Here is a 16,918-nt window from a genome sequence, read left to right as displayed (position 1 = left end):
TTTTTTTTTTTTGCGGTACGCAGGCCTCTCACTGTTGTGGCCTCTCCCGTTGCGGAGCACAGGCTCCGGACGCGCGGGCTCAGCGGCCATGGACCACGGGCCCAGCCGCTTTGCGGCATGTGGGATCCTCCCGGACCGGGGCACGAACCAGTGTCCCCTGCATCGGCAGGCGGACTCTCAACCACTGCGCCACCAGGGAAGCCCCAACTTCCACTTTTATCTTTTTCATTCACTTCTTTCTTCTTTGTTTTTGTTGTTCTTTTATGATTTTTTTTTGATTAATACTTTTTTGTTTTTTAGCCTTTTTCCCCCTAACATATACATTTTAATGTTATAAATTTCATTCTAAGCATTGCTTTGGCTGTAGGCTGCAAGTTCTGATATGTATTTTTCATTATCATTCAGTTCAAAATATTTTCCGGTTTCCCTTTGTAATTTCATCTTTGATCCATGGCATGTAGAAGTTACTTTATTCTCATTATGAGTTTAATCGTTTGAAAGTTGTTGAGACTTTTTTTCTGATTCATCATATGTTTGTTTTTTATATGATATATATACCTGCAAAAATGTGTATGTTGCAGCTTTGGGATAATGAATAATATATCTGTCAAATAATTCTGGTTTCTTAGTTGTGTTGTTCAAATTCTCTATATTTTATTGATTTTATTTGTTATATCAGTTGCTATAAGAGGTGTGATAATAATCTCCCACCATGATTATAGATATTCCTTGTAGTTCTGTCATTTTTTACTTTATGTATTTTTAGGTTTTTATTTGACACATAGAAATTCAGAATAGTTACATCTGCCTGGGGAATTAAACTTTTTATTAGTATGAAGGGACCTTCTTGATCTGTAGTAATGCTTTTTGCCTTAATGTGTACATATTTACTATTAATATAGCTGTATGAGATTTTGTCTGACTCGTTTTATATAGAATATTTTTCCCATCCTTTTAATTTTAAAGTTTTTGCATCCTTATGTTTAGATGTATATTTTATAAGTAGTATATAGTTAGATTTTACTTTTGCACCTTTGTCAAAAATCACTTCTACATGTGTATGTGGGTCTGTTTCTGGACTTTCTTCCATTGATCTATTTGTCTGTCGTCTGTCTTTATGCCAGTATCACATTGTCTAGATTCCTGTAGGTTTACAATAAGTGTTGAAGTCCACTAGTGTAGGTCCTCTAATTTTGTTTATTGGGTATATTGGTCTGTAATTTTTTTATAATGTCTTTGTCTGGTTTTGGTATAAGGGTAATGCTGGCCTCACAGAATGAGTTGGGAAGTAATCCCTTCTCTTCAATTTTCAAGAAAAGTTTGTGTGGAAGTGGAATTATTTCTTCCTTAAATATTTGGTAGAATTAGCCAGTGCAGCTCTCAGTGGAAAGAGCTTAGAAATATGTATTTTTGAAAGAGAAAAACACATCATGAATTTTTGCTAGTAGTTTTAATTCAAACTAAATATTACAGGGTTTTTACTTAATTCCCTCAATTTTATATTTGTATCTTTTTTCCTTATGCTGAAAATCTTGATTCTTAATAGCATTAGCGTGATTACTCGTGTGCTTTATTTATAATTTGTGCGTGTTTAGTTCAAAATAACAATTACAGTATTAAAATTTTTTTAATCTAATTTTGTTTTACTATTAAACATTTCCTTGGTCCCAAGTCAAAACTGTAACAAGGTATAGTCAGGGAGATATGAATTCCATTCCTGACTTCTCCTTCCATTTTCTTCCATTGATGTTGTTTTTTGGAGGAGGTAGCGCCGCAAAGATATATATATACACACACACACACACATACCTACACATACACACACACATACACACACGTATATATATATTCCTACTTATTTTCCAGGTTTCTTCTCCATATTTCTTTTACCTTCTCTGCACCTGGCTTTTTTCACTTAACACAGTGTATCTGGAGATTGCTCCTTAGCAGCACAAAGAGATCTTTTTCATTCCTTTATATAACAGCCTAGTACTTCATTGTATGGGTGTACCATACTTCATTTAACCAGTCTCCTACTGATGGATATTTGGGGGAAATAGGAACTTTTAAAAACACATTTTCCACATTCCAAACCATAGCATTGTAGCATTGGCTAGTATTATAGAACTATTTAACCTAATTTTAACAGCATTTTTATTAAAAACTTTTTCATTTATATATCACTGCAAAAATTCAGCATGCTAGGTTTCAGTGTGTAGTGTTCTGGTGACTGAATGAGTTTTTTAGTTAGGAAGGTGAGGTTCCGTACTTTTTATTATTTCTTTGGGCTCATTTTCTACTAAGTAGGTTAAGCCTAAGCCTTTGTGGCCTTTGCCTTATAACAGGTGCCTCTGTTTATCTTAAAAGACTTCTACTTGCTTATACAACCACTCTTACCCCTGAATTTGTAGTACCAGTTTAATCTAATTAATTCCTTGATAAGGTAATAGAATCACCATTTTTACAACTCAAAGACACGTTTTCTCATTAATTTATCAGGTTGAAAAAGGGCTTATGGCTGATATATCCACTAGTGTTCTGCTTCAAAAAGTATTAACTCCTAAACCAAACAGATTAATGTCTATTTAAATACTTGTATATTAAGGTATCTTAATATTATTTCAGATTTCTGTGATTTGGTGAATAAAATATTCTCCTCGATCTCAAGAATGACCAGTGATTCTGTCTGTTTGCTCATATCTGTCTTCTGTTTAAAGAATTTTAATAGTCAAGTATATTTCCCCTTTATAAATCCTCCATGGAGTTTAACAAAGTGTTATGTGATCTTAATTACATAGTCTTTTCTCCAAACCCCCTTCTGAGAACCCATATTCCATCCTTAACTTCTTTTTTTTTTTTTTTTTTTTTAATTTATTTATTTATTTTTCTTTTTGCGGTATGCGGGCCTCTCACTGTTGTGGCCTCTCCCGTTGCGGAGCACAGGCTCCGGATGCGCAGGCCCAGCGGCCATGGCTCTCGGGCCCAGCCGCTCCGCGGCATATGGGATCCTCCCAGACCGGGGCACGAACCTGTATCCCCTGCATCGGCAGGCGGACTCTCAACCACTGCGCCACCAGGGAGGCCCCATCCTTAACTTCTAATACACCGTTTTAGTATTCTTTGATTTCTTATCTTAGGAAAAAATGCAACCTTGACTTATCGAAATAGTATAAGTACTTTTAGCTCTTCCTAGGCAGTGTAAAGACCTTAGAATACTTAGAATCATTAACCTTCTGCTTACATCCCCTCCCCCAGTTTATATGTTGTTGTTGTTATTATATATTTTAATTTGTGTCAAACTCCATAAGGCATAATTATTGTTGTTTTGTATAGTCAGTATTCATTTAGATTTTTTAAAATCTTTTTTGAGGTATAGCTAACCTAGAATTAACTGTAAAATGTACAAATTAAGTTTGACCTATGTATACACCTGTGAAACTGTCAGCACACATATATGTATATACCCTCTGGTACAGTTGTTTCTACCATCTAATCTCCTAGAAAATTAAGATGGTTAACAGAGTTTATTGCAGTTCTGTTTGTTTTGTAACTACTAAGAATGGAGGTGGAGCTAGAGAATTTTCATGTGTGTTTTTTTTTTTTTTAAGCCACCATTTTAGAATTCTGCCCTCATTTTAAAACTCAGTTAAAAATTTTCTTTTTTTTCATCTGTTTTAAGCTACTTGTGCTCTCTCAGGTCCCCTTCACTCTAAAAAAGTAGTGTATCTTTTATCATTCTCATACATGTGACTAGCATGACATTTGAGCTTTACCAATGTCTAGAAACCATTGATTTCTCCTATTTGTTACCTCTTGGAAATAACAGCAGAAAAGTTTAAAGGCTATTCCATTCTGATTGAGTCAGTATCTTAGTAATTGTGATTCCTAAAAGTGAGATCAGCATACATTTTTACTTAGTTTCTTATTTTGAGGCTATAAATCCTAATTTTAATGATTTGTGCGAGAGTATACCCATAGGTCATAATAAAGGGATTTTTCTTTTAGTGTATACTGCTGAGTTTTGCTCTTAATTGTATTAGCTTACACAAAATTTGCATATGTGGGATTATAAATTCTTCTACTAGCAAAGAATCTAATATTTTTAGCCTTTAAGAGTGATTTTAATTTACATTTAATTCCCTTTTATTAAATACTGTAAGAGATCCTCACAATATAAAGTGATTTGAATGACTGTTTTCAAAATTGGAATTTTGTACATTCCAATTTTTTTCTAGACTGTATCTATAATAATACTGACATTTATTTAGAGTTTACTCTGTCATGCATTTGTATTGTCTCATTTAGTCCTTAAAACAACTCTATGTAGTAGAAATTATTATCCCTACAGATGAGAGAGTAAGGCATGGAGAGTTGATGCACCTTACAAGTTCACACATACAGTAAATAGCTTTGGGATTTAAACCAGGTAATATATGTCTGGAGCCTGGCCTCTTAACCAGTATAAACTCTTTTTTTCTCTAATACTGGAAAATAATTATATGAACCAAAATGTTCTCCCTAAATAATTGTAAGATTTTTCACTGTTGGGCTAATGGGCCCACTCAGACTAAGTTTGAGGATGACGTTACTTTTTTTTTTTTCATTCTTTTAGCTGATATAGCCCAGAGATATAGGATAAGCAAATACCCAACCCTCAAATTGTTTCGTAATGGGATGATGATGAAGAGAGAATACAGGGGTCAGCGATCAGTGAAAGCACTTGCAGATTACATCAGGCAACAAAAAAGTGACCCTATTCAAGAAATTCATGACTTAGCAGAAATCACCACTCTTGACGTAAGTCATTAACTTTTGCTGGATCAAATGAAGCCTGCCTGATTAATGTAAATGAATTCTTATGCAATCAAAGAATCTGGCATTTTCTTATAGTTCATTGCAGTGGATTATATATATATATATGTATATATACACACACACACACACACACACACATACTTAACAAGTTGAATTTTTCTTGAATTAATTCTCAAGGGAAATGCTAATATTTTACTGAACCTTTGGATAAAATGTATATAGCAATACAGTAAAGTTGTACTAATATGAATTAATTGAGGGCAAAGGGTAGCCTGAATTATGAAGAAATAGAAGTTAATGTCAGGCATACACAAACAAAGTTTCCGTAGTTTGCTTAGTGGAGACCCTTATGTAGAAGCGTGAGAGACCCACGGTGGAGTCTCTACCAACAGTCACACATTACGAATTGATGTATTATTTTAACACATCTTAGAATTAGTCATCTTATTTAGGAAGGACTGTCACTGATTAAACAGTTATGTATTTCTTGAAATTTTAAAATAAAATATTGGAAGGAAATTATTATATTAGATGATAATTAAGACTGTTTTCAACCTAATGTAATCTTTAATAGTTTTGGACTAGGTGTTAAAAGCCAATTATGCATTTATAGTCATACTTCATTTGGAGATAATTGAACAGCAGCTGGGTAAATGCAATAACATTATTCTTAAAGAACTATATATATTTATAAAGTAATGACATACTTTATTTTACAGCGCAGCAAAAGAAATATCATTGGATATTTTGAGCAGAAGGATTCAGAAAACTATAGAGTTTTTGAAAGAGTAGCAAATATTTTGCATGATGATTGTGCCTTTCTAGCTGCATTTGGGTAAGTAGCCTAACTGAGAGTGTGTTAGTGGGTCGGGTCTGCTCAGCTGTCGTGTTAAATTCTTGTTGTGTGTGGTCGTTTTCTGAAGATGACCTCTCCAAAGATTATCTCAGTCCTCTTAAAGTCACCAACAAATTTTTACACCTATCTCTGACCTCCTTCTAAGAGTTTAAGTCTGTTAATTATTCTTTCTGTACTATATTCTATTTCAAAATGTGGGTAAGAGGAAAAGGTTGGACAGGTTAACTCTCATACTTTTGTTCAGCTCATTTACTAACACTATCCTGTGCCACAAAAAATGCTTATTAACCTGTGGGGTTTCCAAACTGAAACAACACAGTGTTTCTCATTAATGACCATGAACTTCATCATCTTTACTCATCTCTGGCTCTCCACCACCTTTTCTTCTGCCTTCCCTGTCTCAGAGGAACAATGCTCCTTTCCCCAGCTAACCTCTTTACTTGTTTCCTTGTAATTGTCCCTTCAAAATCCTCTGGGGCTTTGATCCATCAGTTGTCCTTGCTTTCTCATGTTTTCAACCTGACGCTTTTCATGAACTCCTTTCCTTTTCCAAAAACATGATTCTCTTTCCTGATCTGTCCCTTCTATCTCTTGAGCTATAATCTCATCTCTTTCTTTTCATTCTCAGTTTCTTTTCAGAGATTAGTTTTGCTTGGCTACCTTGAATTTCTCATACTTTAATCAGTTAAAATACCTTAACCTCCTGGAAGCTAACTTTTACCTCCATTACCCTAAAGAAACTTCTCTCTACACAGTCACGAAGTGACTTCTTAATTAACAAATCCAGTGGCCTTTTTTCAATCTTAATCCTCTTCAATTTCTCTGAAGGATGTGACCCTCAACTACCCTGTCCTTCTTCTGCTGTGTCTACATTTTATGTTGAACTCCCTGGTTTGATCCTTACCTTTCTGACTTCTCTGGCTTTATCTTGTTTTTTTTTTTTCTTTCTCTTTCAAAATGGAATCATTCTTATGGTTCTGTCTTTGACTCTTTCTTCTCATTGGAGGTTATCTTCCCCCATGCTTTGATGTTATACAATATTATTTTTCTCTTTTCTTTGGCCTATAACTGGTAGACTCTATTGTGGTACCTATCTTGAGTAGAGCCCAGATTTCTGGCATAGTATGTCCTCTTCATTTTGTGACCTCTTTCCTTGTTTTAAATGCTTCTATAGGTTTTCTATGTGTGTTTTATTGTAAACATTATCAGTGTTTTTTGAAGATCGTTGTAGAGAGTAAATAACAAAAGAACTTCTCCCCCATGCTTTTTGTAATACTGTTTCCAGCCATGCAGGCCCCTTGCTATTCCTCAAACACTGCAAGCACGCTTCTGCAGCAGAGCCTTTGCCCTTACTGTCTCTATCCAGAGTGCTTTGTCCAGATATCATCTCATCAGAAAGATCTTTCCTGATAGCTGTATATAAAATAGCACTATCATCATCCAACTTGTCATTCTTTATCCACTTATTTTTCTTCATAGCACTTTTTGTTTGTTTTTAACCACCCAAGATAAAAATATCTAGTTGTTTGTTTTTCCCCACAAAAATGGAAGCTCCATGAGAGGGTGTTGTCAGTTTTGTTCACTCCTGTGTACCAAGTGCCAAGAACATAGCTGGTACAGAGGAAGCACATAGTAAATAGTGAATGAATGAATAGAGCGTGTTCTTCCTTTCTGTTCCATTGTCATCAATCTAGCTTAGTACTGCTTGCCCCTGTCTCCTGACTACTGCAGTCAGAACCTGGAGATAAATCAGGGTTCAATTAATCCAAATATAATTTAGAGAGAGAAAAAGTTACCCATTTTGACTTAGAATTTGTTGTAGAATTCACTCACCAAATATTTATTCACCTATTATGTGCCTGTACCAGGCATGGGAAATAGTAAACAAATAAACAAAAAATTAGTTATTTATGGAACTATATTCTAATGATGTGTGGGTTATTTCATTTCATCTATTTTTTTTTAGAAGTTTTGGTTTTAAAAATAAAAAAGAATTCATGGTTGAGTCTGACTTAACAAGCAGATAATATGTTTGTGTGACTGGTTTATGTGACTACATCAATGACCTTGATCCTCAGTTACTAGAAACAATCTGGGGTCAAAAACAGCTATTTAGTGCCAAAACTGCCAATCCACAGATAAAATACTGAGTCACAAAAACAGCTAACTAAAATTTCCCTTTAAAAAAATCTGCCTCGTATTAAATTTTTCCTTTAAATGTATGCTTTTGTTGGTATTGAATAATCTTATTTATTTATTTATTTATGGCTGTGTTGGGTCTTCGTTGTAGCGTGTGGACTTTCTGTAGTTGCGGTGAGTGGGGGCTACTCTTCGTTGTGGCGTGCAGGCTTCTCATTGCGGTGGCTTCTCTTGTGGAGCACAGGCTCTAGGCGTGCGGGCTTCAGCAGTTGTGGCTCGTGGGCTCAGTAGTTGTGGCTCGCGGGCTCTAGAGCGCAGGCTCAGTAGTTGTGGCGTACAGGCTTAGTTGCTCCGTGGCATGTGGGATCTTCCTGGACCAGGGCTCGAACCCGTGTCTCCTGCATTGGCCAGTGGATTCTTAACCATTGAGCCACCAGGGAAGCCCGGTATTGCATAATCTTATAAGTAGAAAAGAGGATGGACAAGTATATATTTCAAGTTGTTATAGTTCATATGTTGCAAAACAGCTAGGGAATTCTTCTTCATTCAGTTATATTGCTGCTATTAGTTTTCTTAAAAAATATTATTACTGCTTCTCTCTTTCCATTAGAGCTGTTTCAAAACCAGAAAGATACAGTGGAGACAACATAATCTACAAACCACCAGGGGTAAGTTGCCATTTCTTAGTGTATAATTTTTAATATAATTTAAATACATATATAGTATAATCTGTACTTTTGTACATTGTTAATGTTCACAGAATCATAAAGTTTTAATATAGGAAGGAACCTTAAGGCATCATTTTATGCTAATCCAAACCTTTCAAAGTAAAGATGAGGACACAAGCCTAAAGTCACTCAGGCATTTAGTGGCAGAGCTGGGACTAGAGATCCCCTGATCCCCAGGCCTTTTTCACGTCTCTGTTTTGCCTTTGGCCTGGGACTCAAATTTTAAAAATGGCTTCAGTGGTCTATGATCATCACTCCAACTTGAGTGAGACTAGCCACGCTCCCAAATCTCCTGGGGTATAAGTTCACCTGGTACTTGCCAGATACTAAGGAGTGCTAAGTTGTTTTTAACCCTTGGCTAAGAAGTTAGGTGTGTCTAAACTTAGAAGTAGCTGTTTAGGCCCAGGTGATGGTAGCCACAAAAAAGACCGAAATCACAGTATTGTCACCCCAAATTGATGTAACTGTCTGTCATTGCAATTTTCACACACACACAAATAGAAATCTATGGATTTTTTTTTTTTTTTTTTTTTTTTTTTTTTTTTTTTGCGGTATGCGGGCCTCTCACTGTTGTGGCCTCCCCCGTTGCGGAGCACAGGCTCCGGACGCGCAGGCTCCGGACGCGCAGGCTCAGCGGCCATGGCTCACGGGCCCAGCCGCTCCGCGGCATATGGGATCCTCCCAGACCGGGGCACGAACCCGTATCCCCTGCATCGGCAGGCGGACTCTCAACCACTTGCGCCACCAGGGAGGCCCTATGGATTTTTTTTTAATTCATAGTTTTCATTTTAATGTTTTTTTGTGTGGTGTTTTGACACACTGAAGTTTTTAACTTTTCTGTAGTCATATGAATGAATTTTTTGCTTAGAAAGCTCATTTCCTATTTTGAATTCATATAGGTATTTGCCTGTATTCTCTGCAATTGTATTTCTTTAATAATAGCTTACATAGTGTGACCATCTCTGGATTATCAGAATCTATGTGTCTCTCAGTGTAGTTTTCTTGTTAAGAGCACAGGCTCTGGAATGAGACTGTTTTAATGTCAAATCTGCCGCCTTCCTTACCACCTCACACTGGTCAGAATAGCCATCATTAAAAAGTCTATAAGTAACAAATGCTGGAGAGGGTGTGGAGAAAAGAGAACCCTCCTACACTGTTGGTGGGAATGTAAATTGGTGCAGCCACTATGGAAAACAGTATGGAGGTTCCTTAAAAAACAAAAAATAGAGTTGCTGTATGATCCAGCACTCCCACTCCTGGGCATATACCCAGACAAAACCATAATTCAAGAAGATGCACACACCCCTATGTTCATAGCAGCACTATTTACAATAGCCAAGATATGGAAACAACCTAAATATCCATCAACAGATGAATGGACAAAGATGTGGTACATATATACAATGGAATATTACTCAGCCATAAAAAGAATAAAATAATGGCATTTGTAGCAACATGGATGGACCTAGAGATTATCATACTAAGGGAAGTTAAGTCAGAAAGAGAAGGACAAATACCATATCACTTATATGTGGAATCTAAAATACAGTACAAATCAACATATCTACGAACAGACTCACAGACATAGAGAACAGACTTGTGGTTGCCAAGGGGGAGAGTGGGTAGGGGAGGGAAGGAATGGGAGTTTTGGATTAGCAGAGGCAAACTATTACTGTATATAGGATGGATAAACAAGGTCCTACTGTATAGCACAGGGAACTATATTCAATATTGGAAAAGAATATGAAAAAGAATATATATATATTCTTACACATATATATGTATAACTGAGTCACTTTGCTCTATAGAAAAAATTAACACAACATTGTAAATCAATTATACTTCAATAAAATAAAAAAAAGAATCTGCTACCTTCCTAGGTGTATAACTCTGAGAAAGTTTATTAGCTTCTCTGTGCTTTAGTTTGTTCATTAGTAAAAACATCCATGATAATAGTGGTACCTGCTTTATGGGGATGTTTCGAGGATTAATTGAGTCAACACATACAAGGTGTTTACAGTGGTAAAACAGTGCTTGGTCACAGTAAGTTGGCTTAGGTAACGTTAGCTATTTACCATCATTTTAGGCACTTCATAGATACGATTTTGAGTGAATGTGGAAACAGATACTGCAGTTAATTAATTTTAGAGATAAGCCATACCTTAGATTTATATAGTATCATGTATTTTTCAAGGCTTTTTCACTGGAAGTCTCCAAATTTTCTTCTAACATTTTTGAAGGGAGAGATAGCTAAATTAAATCATTAGGATAATTCTTCTTTTCACAATGTCTGCCTGCTATTGATGAAGATACTGGTAAACATTTAATTGACGCAATCTAAGGGAAAGCAGAAGGCTTACACATCACAGGTTGCATAATCAGGTCCCCGATAATCACAGAGTTATCAGCTTATTACCATCTATAGCTAGCCCTCTTTCTTAGAAGTTCCATGTTTTTTGTTTCTTTTGTATCCTGTGTAGATTTTCTGGGATTATAGATGGCTTTAAGAATGCATTTTTGCTAGCACAGGTTAGATTTGTTTAATTTTTTTTCTCTGTTTTTATAACAGCATTCTGCTCCAGATATGGTGTACTTGGGATCTATGACAAATTTTGATGGGACTTACAATTGGATTCAAGATAAATGTGTTCCTCTTGTCCGAGAAATAACATTTGAAAATGGAGAGGTACGGACTTTCTAATGTGTGTTGTTATTTTTAATTAAGATTTCCGAAAGAGCAAGCTTCCTCCACCCATCTTACTATTTTACCACAGAACTTATCAGTTACAAAAATCATACAGTGACCATAAGTACATATAGCTATTTCCATAATACAGGCCAATGGTTCTCCACCCCTGCTATACCAGAACCTCACTGTTGTATTTCCTGCAATAGCAGTGGTTCATGACAGCCTTGAAAATGAGTTTGAAAGTGCCTCTCAGGTGATTCTGATCCCACTCTTGGTTGAAGATCCTTGTTTAAGGGGATTGCTTTAGAAGCAATGCTCTGCAGATTTTAGTTACAATTAATTACATACAGTGAATAATCCTTTGGTATAAAAAGGTTTTTCTGATTCCTGTCTATCCTAAAAGAATGAAACTGTGTTCTCTTTCCATCATAAATAATGAAGGCAATTATCAGTTATCATGTAACTGTCCACAAAAGCAGCCCTAGATAGTACATAAATAAGTATGGTTGTGTTCCAGTAAAGCTTGCTTGCTTGCTTATTGTCTTAGTTTTTATCAAATGAACATCCCTTCTACTTTTCTCAGTTCTCAGGGCTTCAGGTATGTTTAGCTGAATTAACTTACATTTTTATTGTATCATTTAGTCCTTAGAGGCTGAGAAAGATCTAGTAACCTGTCACGATTATTCACCTGCTTTGACAGTTCTTACAGGGATACTTTCAAAACAGAATTTAAAGTTATGGAGCTGGAAAATCTTAAACAATTAAACAGGGTTCTGTCCGTCCTCCCCCAGCCCTGCCTCCCGCCCTACGGTAGTTGGCACATTTAATAATTCTTTAGATTTATTACATGTTGTAACCAACTACCCATAAATCCTTTAAACTATAGGGAAAGATTTGTTAACCTCTGAATCTGGTTGTCTTGCTATCCCTCTCCTGAATCCTTTAATACCTGCTGGGTAAAGAATATGTTGGTATGGATGTGGACATGGGTACACTTGGAAGCTCTAGCAGCATAAACTACCAGCTACTATGTTAACGTATGTACTGATAAATCAGTTTAGCAAACAAATTCACATAGTTTCGAACTATTAATCTGTTTATTACTTGCTTCTTAACAGCTGTTATCTAATCCATATTTGTGTTTTTTGTTTAAACAAAAAATTTTTTGTTTACTTACAAAATTAGTACTTTTGTTTATTACTAACAAAGTAATATATTTGTTTCTACTTTTAACTTCTTAGTTCTTAAATTTTCCAAAAGGTAACTGCTGAGTCTTCTTTCCCAATTAGTATTTATTCAGCAACATTTGTGTCTTCATTTATTCAGTCATAGGTTGATTATATATTGTGTACAAAAATCTGTGAGCAAAGGAGAAGTGAAATAAGATTCTCTGTCTTTAAGGGGTTTTCAATCCAGTAGTTCACAAGTACAGACAATATAAAGACATGCCCCATGCCACATGAGGGGCACTGAGAAAATGTTCTGAGAGTTCAGCGGAGAGAACTCAGTTCTACCTTGGCAGAAATGGGATAGAATCAGGAATGGCTCTCTAAAAGAGGCATTTCAGTCCTGAAACAAAAGGGATAAAAGAGAAAGAGGAGTACTAATGGAAATAGGGAATTAAGAGGAGGGGACAGTGCATTTATGTTGAGCATTGAAGGTACTGGAACTGGACTTGGAGATATAAATAAGGGACCAATTTGAGTTGGTGACTGAGATTGTTGACCTAGTTGAAGTTGCCAGGCTAGAGCAGAGAAGTCCAAAGACAGAACCATGGAGGAGTAGTTGCAATTAATATGTTGGGAAAGAAAAAATGTGAGCACAAGAGATAAAAAGTGAGGAAGAAGAAATTCTAAATCAGTTTGCTATAAAACATCATTGTGATGCCAGGAGCTGGGGGGAAGAGAGATGGGAAGTGACTGCTAATGACTGTGGATTTCTTTTAGAAGTGATGAAATGTTCTGGAATTAGATAGTGTTGATGCTTGCAACCTTGTGAATATAATAAAACCCACCAAATTGTACACTTTAAAATGCTGCATTTTATGGTATTTGAATTACAGTCATCTCTTGCTTTCTACCGGGAATTGATTCCCAGGCCCCCACGGATATCAAAATCCTCGGATGCTCAAGTCCCTTACAGTTGGCCCTCCAGTATTTGTGGGTTCCACATCTATGGATTCAACCAGTCGTGGATCCTGTGGATATGGAAGGCCGACTATATATCTCAATTAACAAAAAAAGGTGAACTTGATGAAAAGCTTAATCATTTATCCTGTGTATGAGTGGAACAGGCTTAAACATGGAGACAGGAACCAGAAAAAAACTCTTATCCTATAAAATAGGTTCCAGTTTCAGTTTTTTTAGGGTAAGGACATGTGTGCTTTCTGCTGAGGCAGTTCCTAAATTATAGAGAGATAGGCAAAAGAATTGTTAATGGAAATGATTTTATTATGAGGCCCTTTCTGGACTTTTTTTATGAGTCAGAACTTAGCATTTGTCAGAGAGAATAAATGATCAAAATATGCTGTCTACTTATCACATTTCTCTTGTATTCTCCAATAACAATTATAAAATTTTTTTAAGTAACAAAAATTTCAAGATGTTTTTGTGTATGTATACATACAAGATATATAAACATACACATATATAGTGGCAAGTATTTGTTAATAATGTTGATAAATTGTGTATTGGTTGAAAACTGGCTATGTTATGGGGTTTTTGTCTTTTGTTCTGAATCACACTTTTCAGCTTTTGGTAGGTCTCATGTAAGTGGAGTGGTTTTTGCAATAAACCTTAGAATAAGCATAAGTTTGCAAATCAGTTAGATTTATTTACTGCTGGTACACTCAGTTTTTCAGTGTTATCTGTGAAGACTGTTTATCCCCTCGTAAAATCAACATCTTGAAAAAGAATCAGCATGGTTCCTCCTTTGGTCAACTCACGTTTTAAATGTCATGGCTTCATCCAATACTAGCTAACAGGTCAGCCCAGTGGTTACTTTAAGGCAGGTCAGCATCTACAGTACAGTAGGACATGTGAGTCCTCTGAGTGCTTGGATACTTCAGGTGGAGGGCATGCGTTCCTTTTGCATTAAGGCATTTATTTACACCATTGGATCTCTTTCCTGGGATGTTGCAGCTGTTGCATGTTATGTGGGCTGGGTTTAAAATTGTTCCTACCTAGAAAATAGCTAGAGCTGAATGGAGAGGCCTGATAATTCTCACTGAATACTTCTCTATACAGGAATTGACAGAAGAAGGACTGCCTTTTCTCATACTCTTCCACATGAAAGAAGATACAGAGAGTTTAGAAATATTCCAGAATGAAGTAGCCCGACAATTAATAAGTGAAAAAGGTAGACAGATTAAGGTGTTTGTTTATATCCTTCCTTTCTCTATTTTTTTACCTTCTCCCTTTTCCATTACATTAATACTCACATAAACATATTTGGGTTAAAAACTTAACAAATTATTTTAACTCTACTCAACTCCTGAATTTACATGAAAACATGGGGATGGGAGGCATTAATAGAGATAATATGAAGCAATAGCTTTTTAAAAAAAACAAAAAACAAAAAAACCCCTGACTCTTTTAGCTCTCTAAAATCAAACAGCATGAAAAGTGGGGTCATGGGTGGACAGTGTAAGTTTTAGGCACTTTCTTGCAGCACCTTGATACTTCTCTGGTCCTTTTCTAATAGTCCCAGAAATACTGCTGAGAGAACTTACACAGTCAGATTAACATTTACTATATTTCCAAGTGAAAGAAAGTTGAGTAGTTCTCTGCAGACTTCTCCAAAGCATCAAAAATGAATTTGAGGTATCACCAGCTTTCCCTCTGTAGTTAGAGAAGAAAGTCAAACAAAATAAACTGAAGGCTTTGTATAGAGCCATGCCCATATTAGTCACTGTAAATATTTTTGGGGTTGACTTGGATTAAAAATCAACCAGTAGGGACTGGAGGGGCATCCTTGGTGAAATGAAGATGCTCCCATGAGAACAGATCATATATCAGTTTCTGGAACTTGTTCCCAAGACCTGGGTAATCTGCAGAGCAAATGATTACCCACTTAAAGAAAATTTAAAAATTCACTATAGCATTTGAATTTGGGTTGAGTTCCTATAATTTTTAAGGAAATTATACTCTCTGCCCTAAGAATTAAGATCCTACCTTTTTAAAGTGTAATATTTAGGTTTTAGTTTTTGTGGTCTACATTACTCTAGAGCATGTTGGGTTTTTTTAGTATGTCACTTTTTATGAACTTGCAAACTTACGAGAATATGCTGTGTGAGTGCTGACTGTTATGCTAGACAGAAATGTCTTAGCTGATTGCATGTCCTCTTCCTCTTTTGACCCTCAAAAGAATATTCTAATCTACCTCTCCAAATTCTATTTCTTTTAAAGGTACAATAAACTTTTTACATGCTGACTGTGACAAATTTAGACATCCTCTTCTGCATATACAGAAAACTCCAGCAGATTGCCCTGTAATAGCTATTGACAGCTTTAGGCATATGTATGTGTTTGGAGACTTCAGGGATGTATTGTAAGTATTCATTTTGGTTTTTTTAAATTACTGATATATGTCTCAAAAATGAACTTAAAGTAATTGTCTGAATATTTTACATAATGCTATGTTGAAATACTTTGTTATTCAGAAGGAAGAGTTTTTTTTTTTTTCACTCCAGAGTATAGTATAATTGACTGTGGGGAGTTCCCTGATGGTCCAGCGGTCAGGACTTGGCGCTTTCACTGGTCGGGGAACTAAGATCCTGCAAGCTGAGCAGTGTGGTAAAAAAAAAAAAAAAGAAAAGAAAAGAAAATGTTAATTGACTCTGAGAATTATGATATATCCCTATAGAAATGCCAGCATTAGATGATCCTAAATGCTTGGGAATTAATCTCTGAAAGAAAATTTTTGACCTATGAGAAATTCGTTTAGAATTGAGTTTGGTCTTTGTCAGCACATCAAGGAAAGTAGGTTAATCCTAGGTAGGTTAAAGGAAATGGGTAATATTGCTGCTCATTTGTGACTGTGTCTACCAAGAACATTAGTGGTATTGAAGACCCAGAAGATGGCTATGACAAGGCATTTATAAGGGCATACAGCTAGAAACCTTTCCAAGAACAAATATGCTTTCTGACTCTATTCTCACCTTTCCATAGTATTAATAAACATATAAACCTTGTAACTACCACAGATAATAAATTTTTATCAGCCTTCTGAAATGTTAAATACAGTGATTAAAAATGGAAATGTTTCTTCATGTATGAAAAATTTAAGCAATACAGGTATTAATTCAAACTAGACCTTTTCTTTTTAAAATTCATTTAAATAACCCCCTTTTTTAATGTCCAAAGATTAAATTTCACAGTTAGAGGGTGATTTGAAGTCCTATTGCAGGATGAATTACCTCACTCATTTCTAAATATTTTAATAGAGATGTGGTTGTTTGATAGAAGATTCTCAGTCCTCATATAGAGGAGGCCTACATTTGAGTCCTACCTCGGTCAAGTCACTTAACTTATCTGTTCTTGTTTCTTTACACTTAAAATATGGTTGGTGGTACAGCCTCCCTAATGGGATTGTTACAGAAATTAATGAGAGATGACGGCTGTGTTATGAACCTTAAAGTACTTACAGATACTGTTTTTATTTTACCTGTATTCAAAAGAATACCACTTAGCA

The 16,918-nt window shown here is 35.7% G+C and overlaps 1 protein-coding gene across 1 annotated transcript in view; it reads left to right on the top strand.

Moving 5' to 3' along the window:
* The window catches only part of ERP44 (endoplasmic reticulum protein 44), an 88,297-nt gene that overhangs the window by 54,783 nt on the left and 16,596 nt on the right, over window positions 1-16,918 (top strand). The window contains exons 5-10 of the mRNA XM_060101359.1: window positions 4,613-4,797; window positions 5,535-5,650; window positions 8,421-8,478; window positions 11,108-11,224; window positions 14,473-14,584; window positions 15,634-15,775. Of these exons, the coding sequence (XP_059957342.1) occupies window positions 4,613-4,797; window positions 5,535-5,650; window positions 8,421-8,478; window positions 11,108-11,224; window positions 14,473-14,584; window positions 15,634-15,775 (730 nt within the window). The remainder of the gene's footprint in view (window positions 1-4,612; window positions 4,798-5,534; window positions 5,651-8,420; window positions 8,479-11,107; window positions 11,225-14,472; window positions 14,585-15,633; window positions 15,776-16,918) is intronic.

The sequence above is a fragment of the Mesoplodon densirostris genome, chromosome 6 (genome assembly GCF_025265405.1).
Source record: "Mesoplodon densirostris isolate mMesDen1 chromosome 6, mMesDen1 primary haplotype, whole genome shotgun sequence".
Classification (NCBI taxonomy): domain Eukaryota; kingdom Metazoa; phylum Chordata; class Mammalia; order Artiodactyla; family Ziphiidae; genus Mesoplodon; species Mesoplodon densirostris.
Note: the sequence above shows the minus strand (reverse complement) of the source record. Positions and strands in the feature narration are given on the sequence as shown.